At 33.6% G+C, this 12,609-nt stretch overlaps 2 protein-coding genes across 2 annotated transcripts; one reads left to right on the top strand and one right to left on the bottom strand.

The window, feature by feature from the left end:
- Positions 1 to 439: 439 nt before the first annotated feature.
- LOC130808168 (DNA-directed RNA polymerases II, IV and V subunit 11-like) lies at positions 440 to 2,913 on the bottom strand. The gene is made up of 5 exons (XM_057673627.1): positions 2,724 to 2,913; positions 2,525 to 2,614; positions 2,346 to 2,424; positions 1,403 to 1,498; positions 440 to 810 (listed from the first exon to the last, which is right to left on the bottom strand). The coding sequence occupies exons 1-5, from the start codon at positions 2,774 to 2,776 to the stop codon at positions 778 to 780; spliced, it is 351 nt and encodes a 116-aa protein (XP_057529610.1). The 5' UTR covers positions 2,777 to 2,913; the 3' UTR covers positions 440 to 777.
- Positions 2,914 to 5,847: 2,934 nt separating this feature from the next.
- LOC130808856 (geranylgeranyl transferase type-2 subunit alpha 1) lies at positions 5,848 to 11,967 on the top strand. The gene is made up of 8 exons (XM_057674375.1): positions 5,848 to 6,058; positions 6,155 to 6,308; positions 6,853 to 7,013; positions 7,095 to 7,199; positions 7,384 to 8,196; positions 8,302 to 8,491; positions 9,791 to 9,977; positions 11,278 to 11,967. Exons 1-8 carry the CDS (start codon positions 5,943 to 5,945, stop codon positions 11,661 to 11,663), a joined length of 2,112 nt encoding a protein of 703 aa, XP_057530358.1. The 5' UTR covers positions 5,848 to 5,942; the 3' UTR covers positions 11,664 to 11,967.
- Positions 11,968 to 12,609: the final 642 nt, after the last annotated feature.

Here is a 12,609-nt window from a genome sequence, read left to right as displayed (position 1 = left end):
AAGATCAAAAAAGAACGGAAGGAGTATCTTTTAGTTTATAGTAAAATGTTTAAAAAGTTGTAGCACTTAGATTTTATTATACCTAATTGTTATCATGTTTAAAAAATCAATAACTAAAAGATCATTTTTAAAACTAACGCAATTGTATAAAGGTTTTCTTTTTCATTGGCATATAGCAATTCTCACGCCCACAATCAATTGCATCCAACTAAACTTTTATGTAATTCAATTAGTTCAAATTAGTTATTACATTTCTTGTTTTTACGACATCTAATGCATTATTTTAATCCTAAATGTATTTAATATAAAATTTTTGAAAAAAAAATATTATGAAAAAATACATCAAAACAAATCAAACAAAAATGCATATGACTATTTTTTCTCATATATAAAAAAATAAGAAGGTTAGATCTAAAAAGAATGGAAATAAGACTTTCATTGGCATAAAATAAATAAGACCCGGAAAAAAATTCAGTAAGTGATGAAAATCAAACCTCTATTACAAGAGTGGGATAAAAAGTTAGTAACTATTAGATCAACCTATGGTTCTGGAAAACAAAACCTTCATTGGTAAATCATATTTGCACCTAAAAGTGGGCTCTAAATACACAAAGTTAATTAACAGTTAAAACTTTCATTGGCATACTAGCATCCACAGACCACAAATTCAACATACAGCCAAAAATTACACACTTAAATTAGATACAAATCAGTAGGCTACTCCTTCCTTGGTATCCATTAATTTATCAAACAGCGCAGTCTTAATAGCTTGTTGTATCAGTATTCACCAGAAGACCTAGTCACCTCAGCCTACAAAATGAAAGTTTACGGCATCAGTTCACCATTAACACATATTTTCCAATAGCTAAAAACATAATAATGATAGTACAAAAAAAAAGCATAGAAACCGAAAATCTTGGTTCTTCAACAACCATTTCATTTTCAACACAACAGTAGCAATCCAAAGCCTTAATCACAAAGATATGAGGTCACTATATGTGCCAAAACAAATCAATGTAAAAGAACTTGCCTTTCCTATTCATCCTATCCAACAAACCTAGTTCAGTCATATCGTTATTCACCATGAAATTAAACAAAAGAAATTCACAAACAAAGATCACAAGAAACGTTATGGTTGAACCACTAAAACCCAAGAAAATCCAGTCATTAAACGAAAATTAGGATCAGAAAAAAAAAATAACATATGCCCATTGTATAGTGAACTTAAGATACAAAAACACAATAAAAATAGCTGGCAATTCATTCCTTATAGTTAAAACCAGTCCATAAATATTCGTATTGAAATTGTTTTGAACCCATCAACCAACAATGTGAAATCTACAGCACATAATCATATTTACATAAAAAGCCTAAAGCAAAGCACAATGTGATGATTTCTGACCTCAAAGGCACTTTTCAAACAATCCAGTTCCTTGTCAAGGTCACTAATAGCTTGATTGTATGCTTGTGTTGGTGAAGACTGGCTTGTAGTATGAATCTGCAGCGTAAAGCACACAGAAAAACAGAATAAAAAACATTGTTTGTTAGCATATATAAGATAAACCGATCCACCCTACCAATGAGGTTTCAAGCATCATGCATTTACAAAGAAAATTATTCATTAGCCAAATGACATCTTTAAACAGCTTACCATGGAATAAAAAGAAACGTACCCTTAAAAAACGTCCTCCATAAACAATTTTGAAGAACACTGAACTTCTAAAAACTAAGAGTAATAGATATACTATCTCAAATGCTCTCCATAACAACTACTCTCTTGCAAAACCCTAAGGAAGTTCAAAATTCTCATATTTTGACTGCAGTTCATGCTTATTTAGCAATTCGACACCCAATGACAGTGAATTTATGGACTTTTCTTAAAAGAAGAGTTCAGCTTTTACAAACGAGATCAGAAATTTACCCTCAGCTCAAATGACCCATCTTTTTCATCAGCTCATACTACTTGTGGAAAATAACAGCAACTGAAACCAACCCGCCCACCAAAATATGCTTAGGTGACAATTACATAGATACCATATGAAGAAGGAAACGAGGAAGGAATTGGGGGGGGGGGGGGGGGGGGAAGAGTGGCCAGTTTTCATTCCAAAATTTTCAATTGTTGGAAGACTTTGTTTCTTATAAAAATTAACGAAATTCATTCCTTCAATTCACTCCCATCCATTTCCCTCTCATCCCCATTTGTTATCCAAACAAAGGAAACTTCCCCTATCCGTTCCCCTTCCCTTACTTCCCCTCGAGGTCTTTCCATCCAAACAAAGCATCAACAACAACACCATATCTCCTACAACTTATCAAAAAAAATGTAAAAATATAATAAAACTAACCCTGACAAGAATTTTGTACTGAAGAGGGTGAGGAAGCTTGTATCCAACAAAAAGCACATTGGGGTCTCTGTGCAATTGCCTATAAAACAAATTAATACCCAAAATAAAAAAAATTTAGTGCTTAATAGTAAGGATTAAAATTAGGAAAATCAAATATTGAAAAAAGACTAAAAAATTACATGCGGAGGATGTTGCCAATGGTGTGGTCTTCTCTCTCAATTGTAAAAGAAGCTGCATTTATGATTTTAGTATCTCTCTCGTACGAAACCCTAAATTAGATGCGGAATTTGCAACAACAACCACCATTTACAACAATCACAATTACTAAATTGCAGTTACGTACGATGAAAATGAACAAGAAAGAATGGAAATTCATACTTTTTGACGCCTTCAGGGACAACAAATCTCTCGTAACGGTCAGGAGCATTCATCTTTCTCTCGCTTGTATCAAACTGAGAAGTTCTACTTTGCTCTTTCTGTTTCTATGTCCGACTGAGGGTTTAAACACTTTTGCTTCCTCCAAGCAATTGTCCGTTTGATTTTTTTTTTTTTTTTTAATCTTCTCCTAGAATTAGTCTTAATTTGTATTTCAGCAAATATGCTCTAAATGGGCTGTATGCCACCCCTCAATTCATACATTCAACCCATAATTTTAAAGTTGCCCTTATAAAATTTTAAGTGGATAATTTAGACTATGAAATAGTCGTTTTAAGTCTTAGATTTGACAAATATTAAATCATTAGAAATAGGCATTTTAAGTCTTGAGATAGATATTTTACAGTTGGAGTAGGTAAATAAAATATAAAATCATGGGTTAGAGTAGGAATTTTAAGAGTTAGAAATAGCATTTTAAATGGTGGAATGAGTGTTTTAAGGTTTGAAGTCGATAGCTAAAAAATTAAACTAAGCCTCTGTATATTGAAGATTGAGGTTTGGAGTAGGGGTTTTTAAGTGTTAGATTTGGCTTTTTAAGTCTTGAATTGAGTGTTTTAGGGTTTGAGTTCGGCAACTATAAAAAAAAATTTGTGGCACTCGCTAAGTGGCCGCATACAAGTTTTTGTGTTTGTATTTTATTCTTAATCTAAATGTCAAATTTTAGATAGTGAAATCTTATATAGTTCATCTCAATACAAATTTTATAAGTATCATTTTTTATGTAGTAATATTTAATTATACACAATTAGATTTATTTATTTTAAAATTAAATTAGTATAGTGGATACAATACAAAAACCAACCAATACAATCGGTGTGTGTTGGGAAAATTTGAAAAACATAAGTGAAAAAATAAAAAAAAATAACAAAATAAACTAAGAATCAAACTTATTCCAAAAATAAGTGTGAAATTTCCAAACCTGAGGTTTGGGGCTGTTCGCAGTTAGTAACTGCGAACAGGTAAAAAAAGACAAAATAGCTGTTCGCACTTACTAACTGCGAACAGCTATTTGACCAAAAAAAAAAATTCAAAATAGTTGTTCGCACTTACTAACTGCGAACAGCTATTTGACCTTAAGAAAAATATAAATAAATAATTTTTTTTTTTTAGATCAAATAGCTGTTCGCATTTAGTAAGTGCGAACAACTATTTTGTCTGTTTTGACCTGTTCGCAATTACTAACTGCGAACAGCCCCAAACCTCAAATTTGAAAATTTCACACTTACTTTTGAAATAAGTTTGATTCTTAATTTATTTAATTAATTATTTTTTTTAGCCTACAGATTTCAAATTTCCGTGTGTTGGAGGGAGTATGTCAAACATTATCATGGATAATGACATATTGTCATCCATTCAGCATCGTTTTGTATTTAGGATGTTGCAGTTTTTTTTCACCCTAGTTGATGAAAAATTTGGGTATTACAAACTTTTAAAAAATATATTGAATAAAAGTAAAGGAAAAAAATGAAGATGATAAATATTTAAAAAAGGTTAAAATAAAGTTTGTAGTAGATGTGTTTAATGAGGTGGGTCAACCTAACAGGGTAAGGGTCGAGTCACATTTTAACAGGTCATTAGAGGGGTTGGGCCATTAACGAGCTTTGGTGTAAAGAAACAGGCCTACCTAGATCGGATAATTATAGAAATTGGTTGTGAAAAAACATTTATCACTTTTTTTATGTTTGTATGATATTATTATATATATATATGTATATATAGGTGATTAGAACCAACGAGTCATAAAAGTAAAATAAAAAAAACTATTATATGAACTTTTAAAAAACGGGTCAAAGTCGATCGGGTTCAAAGGGGCTTTGACCCGCCCTAACCCATTTAAATTTGTTAAGACCCACCCCAATTCGGCCTATTTAATTTTGACCCAATCCAATCCATTAAACACCTCTTAAAAAACATTTAAAAATCATAAAAAAAATAAATAAAAATTTAGGTGATTAAAGTTATTGCATTAAAAATATGATATAAATAGAAATATTTTTTTAAAAGTAAACAACAATGAATGGGCTAAAATTAAAGGTGGAAAATCAAATAGAAATATTTTACTTATAGATATCCATCTACTCAATTATGTTTCTTCAACGCATACGAACAATAAAACAAAATTTCGATATACAACAAGTAATTTAATTCACAAAATATCGTCCATATAGCATCAATATTGGGTGAAAAAAATACATAAAAGCACCAAATTTCTAAATGTTTGTAGCATAAAATATATTTGATTAAATTATTGAAATTGTCCACAAATTTCAAAATATTAAAAACACTAATTAAATATTAACCGAATTCAATTAAAAAAAATCTAAAAAGATCTAATGTTATCTCATATTGTATGAGCAAATAAATTACCCCCTCCATCTCACTCAAATTACAATATTTTTCTTTTGAAAACTCATACTATAAATAAAGTATTAGTTCCTCCATCCCCCTTATGGGAATGGCAATAGATTTTATACCTAATTCATCTTGGACTCGAATTCGATATTGAATCTATGGATACCATATATATCTAGATCTATCCTTAGAAAATGAAAATAGATTCGGGTCCACTCGAATCTGTTCCATATCCAATATGTTATCATCCTTATATCAATCTTTTTTTTTTTTTTGAAAAGTCCCTATATCGATCTCGTCCCTTTTATATTGTTATAATATGCTTTCATTTATACAAATGTGTCCATTATTTTATTGGGAAATTGCATATACTAACCTTGAAGTTTCGTTTTTTCCACATAGTAGACAAATATTATTTTAATCCACGTGTTGATCTTGACATTTCAACTTTTTCACGTGGTAGACAAAAGAGAATTTTTTTATGACTTTATACTATTCTTACCCAATATAAATACATAATGACATTTTTATTTTCAAAAAAAACAAACATCATAATAACCTTTATTAACCATATATTTCAAAATCTAGTCAAAATAAATACATAATTTAACCAAAAATTTAATATTTTATCATTGTAATTAAAAATTTAAAAGCCTAAAAAATATAATTTATGAAAAAACCAAAGAGGGTCATTTTACTCCTTTCACACACTTGAACTTTAGTTTAATATTAGTGGACTCCGGACAAAAATTACTTTGATCGTTTAAGCAGCTTCCGATCTGCCCCCTTTTCCTTGCTGCTTATTTGAAAATGCATGGACGACCCCGAAATCCCGAAAAACCGGTTGATGAAGCAGCTTCTGCTGCAAAAGCCTCTAAATTACGCATCCTTCAATCCCAATTCCTCCAGTTTCATCATCTCAAGAAGTACTTTTTTTTTTTTTTGAATTTTTTACATCTTGTAATCACTATTTGTAATCAAATTAATGTTTTTTTTTGTTATATTTGCTCAATTGGTTTCAGTTATGACAAAGAAGCTATAGATGTCAGTTCAAAGCTTCTTGAGATTAATCCGGAATTCTACACTGCCTGGAATTATCGCAAACTTGCTGTAAATCATTTTTTGAATCAACCTGGAGCTGATCCAGAGTCAATTTTGAATGAGGAGCTTCGCATTGTAAGTATTCTGTTGTGATTCTGTTTTATTTTCTTTTCATGCTTTTTTTGAAATTGAGGGGTGGCGAGGGAGAAATTATCAATGAGGTGGAAAGAAATTTAGGGTGTAAGATCTGGGGTTTTTTGAGTGATTCGAACTTTGTAGTAAAATGTTTTTAGGATTGTATATTTTTGATTGAATCTGTGTTCCAACTTCCAACCACTTGGCATTGGGATTTTGTGAGTGATTCGAAATTTGTTGCAAAATGTTTTTAAGATTAATATTTATGATTAAATCTGTGCTCCAACCACTTGGCATTGGGGTTTTGTGAGTGATTCGAAATTCGTTGCAAAATGTTTTTAAGGTTCAATGATTATGATTGCATCTGTGTTCCAACCACTTGCATTGGGGTTTTGTTGTTAGTTCAAAATCTGAAATGCTTGGATTGTTGTTATTTCGCAAAATTTTTAAGTGCTGGAAGATTACAGATTTCTCATAGATCCATGATTTATTTTAGGTTTAGCTTGAGGTTGTTAATGTATATGAATAAGTTGACTCTGATTAGGTAGAGAGTGCATTGAGACAAAATTTCAAGTCATATGGAGCATGGCATCATCGCAAATGGGTGCTTAGCAAGGGTCAGTCATCTGTGGACCATGAGTTACGTCTCTTAGATAAGTTTCAGAAGGCTGATTCAAGGAATTTTCACGCATGGAACTACCGCAGGTAAAATCTGTCCTATGATTTGACAACTTAGTTTGAAATAGCATGGTCTTATAGAATCATTTTTTATCTGTCGTGTTTCAGATTTGTGGCGGCATTGAAGAATATTCCCGAAGAGGATGAGTTGAAGTATACCACCAATATGATTGCAGGAAATTTCAGCAATTATTCTGCTTGGCATAACCGCAGGTATTATCTTTTATGGTTGAATGTTATTTGATTGTGCATGTTGTGAATCTTTTAGTATGATGTAATGCTTCTGGAAGCAGCATTATTGAGCATTTTGGTTGCACTAGTTTTTTAAGTCCTATTGTTCAATATACATGTCTAAATTCCTACATGTTCATATTAAGTTTGGTTTACTTGTTTCTAGTGTACTACTGTCAAATTTACTAAAACGAAAAGCAGAGGGTTTTTTCCCGAAAGAGAAGATCTTAACCGAGGAGTATGACCTTGTGCACCAAGCAATTTTCACTGATCCCGATGATCAAAGTGGCTGGTTTTATCATCTTTGGCTCCTTGAGCAAACTGTAATGAGTGATTCTCCTTGGTTGATTTCATCTTGGCCTCCTTCTAATTCTCAGCTGTTCATATCAGCAGACAAGTCAGCCTCTGGTTGTATGGTTTCACCATTTGTAACCTACACTTCTGATGGAGGAACAATTCCGGTGATTCTATATTTTAACCAAGCTGTAAGTGGTGTAAATGCATCTAGTGTTGCCATCAGATCTGCACTTGCAGAAAGTAAAGATGTTTTATGGAGACCAATTTCAGGTGACAAATATGGGAGAGCCCAGGCTTGGGTTGGATTACTTAAAGTTTCAGATTTGCCGCCGGATAATTCCATAAATCATTCAGTTGAAGTTAGTGTAGAAGACTGTTCTCAGATCATCTCTCAGGGTGAGAGCTGCTTAAGTCAAAAGTTCCTGTTAAAATTTATGGTCTGCTTTCAGCACCCTGATTCGGGGCATGTTGAAAGGAGGAATGTAGAGGTCATTTCATGGGAGGATTCCAATTTTCAAAAATTTGAAATGAGCCCTGGGGAGTCAGATTTGATATCATCATTCAACCCATTGCAAACTGGCAGAAATTGCAAGGATCAAGAAGTTAATGCATCTGAGTGGAAAATGGAAACGTTGGCTAATGAGATTGAGATCTTTCGTGATTTGTTGTCAGTCGAAGATTGGTATGTCCCATCTGCCAATTTTAAACTTCTTTTATGCTTGTTAGTTTAGACATAAAAGGCTAAATGGATGCAATTTATGACCTCACTCTGCTTTTGTATCTGCAGGAAAATTGGAAAGCTTACACTTGCTAGGCTGTTGACAGCTCTAGACGCAACTGTGAACATAAGTTCTTCAACTTCTCCTCAGATGGTGCATGTTCAAGAAATTTTGGCGTTATATTGTGATTTGGTAAAAATGGATCCTACCCACTCACAGTATTATAAAGAAGAACATAGTCTGGCCTTACTACGGCAGGTGAGTATTTACTTGAACATGTTTATCAGGAGAACATGATATTTTACTTTGCATATTAAGAGTGGCTTTCAGTTTCAACTAAAAATTTGTTAATTATTTTTAAGTTTTATTTAATAAGATGTCTACATGGATTTTGGTTTTAAAAAATGCATTTGGGCGTGCCTATGCGTGCTTAGGGTGGCATTTTTTCAAAAGTGCACTAAGGCACGCCTGAGGCGCATAACGGTGAGGTGCTTCCCCTTGCACCTTAGTGCGCCCAATGTTTTAAATAAACTAAGGCATGTGTTATCAGGAGCATGTTAAAAAGTTAGTTTGAGAAGGGGGGGGGGGGGGGGGGGTGCTTCTCTGGTTTTGGTGGCTGTTTTGGACGGGCTGAAGCAAGGTTCTGCAGACTGGAAGGCTGTCTTTTTTAGTTGTTTCTTCTACTGAGCTGAGGGCCTGCGCTTCTGGCCTGGTTGGTTGCAGGGCCTGGAAGCCTCCTAGGTGGGTGTTAGGCTGGCTAGGCGCTTGCTAGGTTTGTTGCTTCCTGGTCATATTGGTTTATCGTTTCTGTTTCTTGGCTGATCAGGTGTAAAAACAAGCACCGCATCGGACGCATCATAAAGGTTTAAAAGAAAAAGAACCAATATTTATCGCATTGTAAAAAAATCATTTTTTGGGGCTTGATCAAGGGATTTCTTATGGTTTCGATCGATATTTAGGTGTTACGTAACTGCATCACTCCCGTTACGCATCACCGTTTCTTTACCGCAATCGTGACCATTACCGCTTTTTGGAAGGACTTCAACTTGGGGAGGGGCTTAGCCTTGGTGTTGGCTTGTTGGCCTACTTGTTCTAGTTTGTTATTTTCTTTATTTGGTTTTTGCTTCAAGGGGTTTTTGTGTCTTCTGTTGCTCGTAAAAGGCTCTCCTTGTACTTGCATTTTGGTGGTAATATAACTTAAACTTGCTGAAAAAACATTAAGAAGGTTAGTTCGGTGTCTTTTTTTCGGCCACCGGGGGGAGCATTGGAGAAACAGAGTATCTCATCATAGCAATTTGGCTAGGTTTAGCTATTGTGTCAACAACCAAACTCATGCTGGCAGCTGAAGAGTGTTGTCTGTCAATTTTAATGAAAATTTCTTGGTTCACCTTGTGATTGACCCTCATTGAATCAAATTTTTGCAATAGCTTAACATGTGAACCATAAACGTTTAGTCAAGCTGCAGCATCCCTTTTGTTTTTCACGCTTAAGTATTGGTTAGTTTTGATTTATGTGCGTCCAAATTACTTCAATGATTGAATTGATTGTCTTCTTTAGGTTACTTGTTGCAAGGATAATTTGATGAGATATTGTTGGCGCTATGGGAAATTAGGCGAGTCAATTGACAGGAGCCTTGTTTGCTTGCGATTGAATAGCTTATCACTAGCAAGAATCGGGTCTATGGAAAATTTATTGTGGGTTCGAATGCTAGATCTTAGTTGCAACGAACTTGGATCACTTGAAGGTAATTATGTCCCTTTGACTGAATTTTTTGTTTTTGAATGATTATTTGTTGCCCACTTTTTTTCACTTGAGCACTTTTCAATCTAATCAGCTCTATTCAATTCAGTTCAAGTCATCACTTTGCTTTAACACTTTACTATTCATTCAGTTCTTAATTCAGTGAGTTCAGCTCGATTCAATTTATCTCCATTTTGTTTAATTGGGTTCAATTTGGCTTTAGAGAGCACGCCCAAGGGTAAAAAAAATATTTCAAATTGCCATTTGATGATTAACTAAGTTTTTGTAAGGATTTTGTATAGCGTGGGCAACTGAGATAAACTTCTGAAAAGCCAGTGGCTGCAAAACACGTGGAATGTGCCTGCATGCCGCTTTGATGATTTGTTGCCTCCATCTATTGCAAGAATTTAATTTCCCATAGGTCATTCAGTTGTTCCCATTCCCTTCCCTCTGGAGGCAGGTTATGAGAAAAGCTTTTGTCCAAAATTGTAACTTGAGTGCTATGTAGATCTTTTCGGTGGGTCTTCATTTATAGAACATGAATCAGTCACCCACCAACAAACAATCTATTATTGAACAATCAAAGTAACAATGGAAAAATTGAAAGCAAAATAGAACAAATGAAGTTACCAAGGAGCTACTGCATGCTGGGCTACTCATATCATAAGAGTGCACTGTGCATATCCCTTTTAAGGTCTTCACCTATCTAGCTTGTAATAGCAAATTTTATAGCATTGTGCAGTTGCAATGGAGCAAGCAACTTTCAACAATTATGAAAACTATATGGTGTAAACTCAAGGCTGTCAGCTCCTTTTTAAAGTCTCTTAATGCTGAGGATTTCAAGGGTGTTTGGGACGCGTCCTTGTTTTTGCACTAAATTTTATCATACAACATTGTTTAAGCAAGGAGGAGAAGAAATGCTGAACGGGGTTAACACTCCCCTTAACATGACTGGTGAATTTGCAGCAAACAATCCACAAATATAGGAGACTACTAGGAGTACAATACTTTTTTTAAAAAGATAATCCCACATCTGTGGGGAAGAGGGGAACACAGAAGTTATCGTTTAAGAGATAATTATCCCATGAGACCACTCTCCACAGTGCAAACGTCCTTTCTAATGATAAATTGATCACAAGAAACAGACTACATAGAAATCATAGAGAAAAGCATGTTTCTTTAAAAAAGGATGTTTTTCCTACTGCGGCCATGATAATTTTGTGAGGTTCTATGCTCTGGACTATCTCAGTGACACCATTGTTCTACAGTGTGAAAACTCAGATGTGTCGTTTTTTTTTTCACAGGATTGGAAACCATGCAACTTCTTTCTTTTCTGAACCTGAGTAATAACAAGATCAAGAGTTTTACCGCCTTGAATCCTTTACGGCATTTGAAGCTGCTTAAAGTGCTTAACATTTCACATAATGAGATTGGGAAGCATTCGATTGACAGCACGAGATACCTGTGCTCCTCGCCTTTGACTCACACCATAGCAGATGACTGGAAGTTGGATTTATCGTTGGAGGATGGCAGCCAACTATCAAAATATTGGGAGGCTTTTATCGTTTTTAAAGATTTAGCCCTGATTCAGCTTGATATAATCGGAAATGCCATCGTTGATGAAGATTTTGAATCGTTCTTATGCAAAATTTTGCCTACATTGAAGTTTCTTGACAGCTACAGTTTATAGATGTGTTCTTTTGTTACTGAAAACTTGTGATACTTTCCATTGTTTTCACTAGGCAAGAAAATCGATAGTATATACTCCTTAAATGAAAAATTGTTCTTACACTAATCATTTGATAGCACCTTTATGTGGTACTGTTACTAGTTTCAACTGAACTTTGTGATTTGCCTCTCTTAAAGATGCTTAACACTTAAGATAATCTTCTTTCTAAAAGGCATGCCACGAAAGTCAAGCCCCTTTGAATATCAAAATATTCCGATGATTCGATCTCTCAATTCAAAAATTACTATGATTATAGATTGGATTTGAATGTGGTGCAAAATGATGTTCCTATTTTATGAAATGTTGGAGTGGTAGAACATTGACACAACTATATGATTCAATAACTTGATCCTACTATTTTGAGTTTATAAATCTTACGTACTCTATCAATAAAAGTGAACTGTCAATATTGTTGGCAATTTTGTAAAAACAAATATAAAACGCTAACACTATCAGCATTTTTACTTGTTTTAGCATTTAATGCAATATAAAAAATTGCTAATATTGTTGGCTATTAAAAATAAATAATAAACGTTAATATTGATAATAGTTTATCAAAAAAAATGCTAACGATGTTATCATCTTAACTAAAATAATAAAAAGGAATCCAAAACGATTCTACATGAACAATATGTTGAGAAACAAAAATTTTGCGACATTTTTTTTGGGGTATCTTGCCCTTTTTTGACATTGCTTAAGAAAAAAGTCATGTTGAATTAATTCAACCCATAAAAGAACAAGCAATAGCTGGCTTCATCATCTAAAATAAGCTAAATGGTGGTAATTAAAGAGCACTGAACTTAATTAATAAGACAGATCAATTCAACATATACAACTCAATCCACACTTATTAAAATCATTAGTGAGGAAGATCATTGATAAAACAAGATGATACTGAACTGCATTA

Source organism: Amaranthus tricolor, chromosome 3, assembly GCF_026212465.1.
Source record: "Amaranthus tricolor cultivar Red isolate AtriRed21 chromosome 3, ASM2621246v1, whole genome shotgun sequence".
Taxonomy (NCBI): Eukaryota; Viridiplantae; Streptophyta; class Magnoliopsida; order Caryophyllales; family Amaranthaceae; genus Amaranthus; species Amaranthus tricolor.
This window is presented reverse-complemented; position numbering and strand designations above follow the sequence as displayed.